The sequence below is a fragment of the Vipera berus genome (assembly GCF_964194415.1).
Source record: "Vipera berus genome assembly, chromosome: 7".
In the NCBI taxonomy this organism is placed as follows: domain Eukaryota; kingdom Metazoa; phylum Chordata; class Lepidosauria; order Squamata; family Viperidae; genus Vipera; species Vipera berus.
In genome coordinates this window covers 47,032,769-47,034,365 of record NC_138209.1, presented here as the reverse complement: position 1 = coordinate 47,034,365, position 1,597 = coordinate 47,032,769, and the positions used below count along the sequence as shown (strand labels likewise).

At 37.0% G+C, this 1,597-nt stretch overlaps 1 protein-coding gene across 1 annotated transcript; it reads right to left on the bottom strand.

The window, feature by feature from the left end:
* Positions 1 to 617: 617 nt before the first annotated feature.
* Positions 618 to 1,286, bottom strand: LOC308670587 (claudin-22-like; the record flags this gene model as incomplete). Its single annotated transcript, XM_081332157.1, has 1 exon — positions 618 to 1,286. One exon carries the CDS (start codon positions 1,284 to 1,286, stop codon positions 618 to 620), a length of 669 nt encoding a protein of 222 aa, XP_081188283.1.
* Between the last annotated feature and the right edge of the window lie 311 nt (positions 1,287 to 1,597).

The following is a 1,597-nucleotide window of genomic DNA, read 5'->3' as shown; positions in this document are numbered from 1 at the left end:
ACATCTAATTAAAATATTTTGTTAGCTACTCCCTTGTATCTTAAAAATAGGCAAAAGCATACAAAACGGGGGGGGGGAACCTTGGTGTTTTCCATGCTTTAAGATGAATTCTAGTCTAGATACAACTGAGATCTACTAACCAGTATTGTTATTTGAAGGTTTATTTAAAGGTTTTGCTGCATATTTGAATTTGTAGCAGAAAGTTTAAACGAGAATAGTCTTTGAATTGTAAGACAATAGAGAAACAAAAACAACCAGTTCTAAAAATCAAGTACCAAACTTAGCAGTGTATGATTGTGTAATATGAGAATTCATATTTCCTTATGACTTATTTGAGCTTTGGATATTTTTTACAGTACATTTTAAGTTGAAGTAGACAAAAATATATGATGAAGTTTTCTATAGTCATTTTAATCTACTCTTGTTGTGAAGCCAGCATTTCCAGCCTTGTAATAAGAAGGATAATACAATTCTTGAAATAAAAGTTCAGGAAAAATATTAGGAGCTCAAGTGTACTTAATCAAGTAAGGAACAAAGTGTCCTTTAATCTTAATTGGAATAAGGTTCTGCATATTGTGTTTAAGTGCATGAAAGAAAAATAGGCTCTCCTGTGTTTCTCAGACTCTTAGACTTTGGGGTCTGTTGTTACTTTCCAAGTGTTGACAAGCATCTAGCACACCTGCCACTGTATAATGGACCGAGGACGATTGAGTATCAGCAGAACAGACACTGCAATTTAGCAGTGACCCTCCAAAAATGAGACAGAATCCAGCAAACCATCCTATAAAAAGTGCTTCCCCAAAGTCCCACCTCGGAACGATGTCTGGAATAGTTTCATCCCAAAATTCCTGCACAGTGGTATGAGCAACCCAAGACACTGGGACTAAGGCTGCAGCTCCTGATATCCAGCAGAATATTCCTCCCAGCAACAATAACCGCTTCTTTAGATCCTGTTGTTGTTCTCCAATCTTTAAACAATCCAATCCAAAACTTGAGAGTAAGAGACCAGAAAGTCCTAATCCATTGGATATGAACATCAGAATCCTAGAAATTTGGAGTTCGGGGGGTAAAGCTAAAAAAGAATCAAATTCTTTGCACTGCATTCCCCCTTCTTCATGGACCACACAAGCTTGCCACAGTCCCATTGTCCAGATCTCCAATTCATTCAATTCTAAATTGAGATTTTTCCACTGAGGTAAATAAGTAGTGAGGCAGGATAAGACCCATCCTAACAGGCAAAATAAAATCCCTGCTAACTGCATTATGGTTCGGTTCACTAAAGCCATTGTAAAGTATGCAATCGGCTGGCTGGAAAATCTTTTGGCCAGGTTTTTTGGAACATTGACTTTATATAGTGACTGTAACTCCAATGATGGTTGCTCTTTGCTCTCCTGAATATAAGCTTTAACTATTAACCCTTTGAGAACTCTGAAACATGTTTTTGTTCTTCCTGAATATAAGGTTTCTTACAAAGGACGAAGGACTCTGCTTAACTATGAGTTCGGTTTTGTGATAAGGATTTGATCTGTTACCTTTCAATTTGCTTGGTAAAATTATATCCCAATGCCTGACGATTGCAAGTCTGAGGATGAACAAA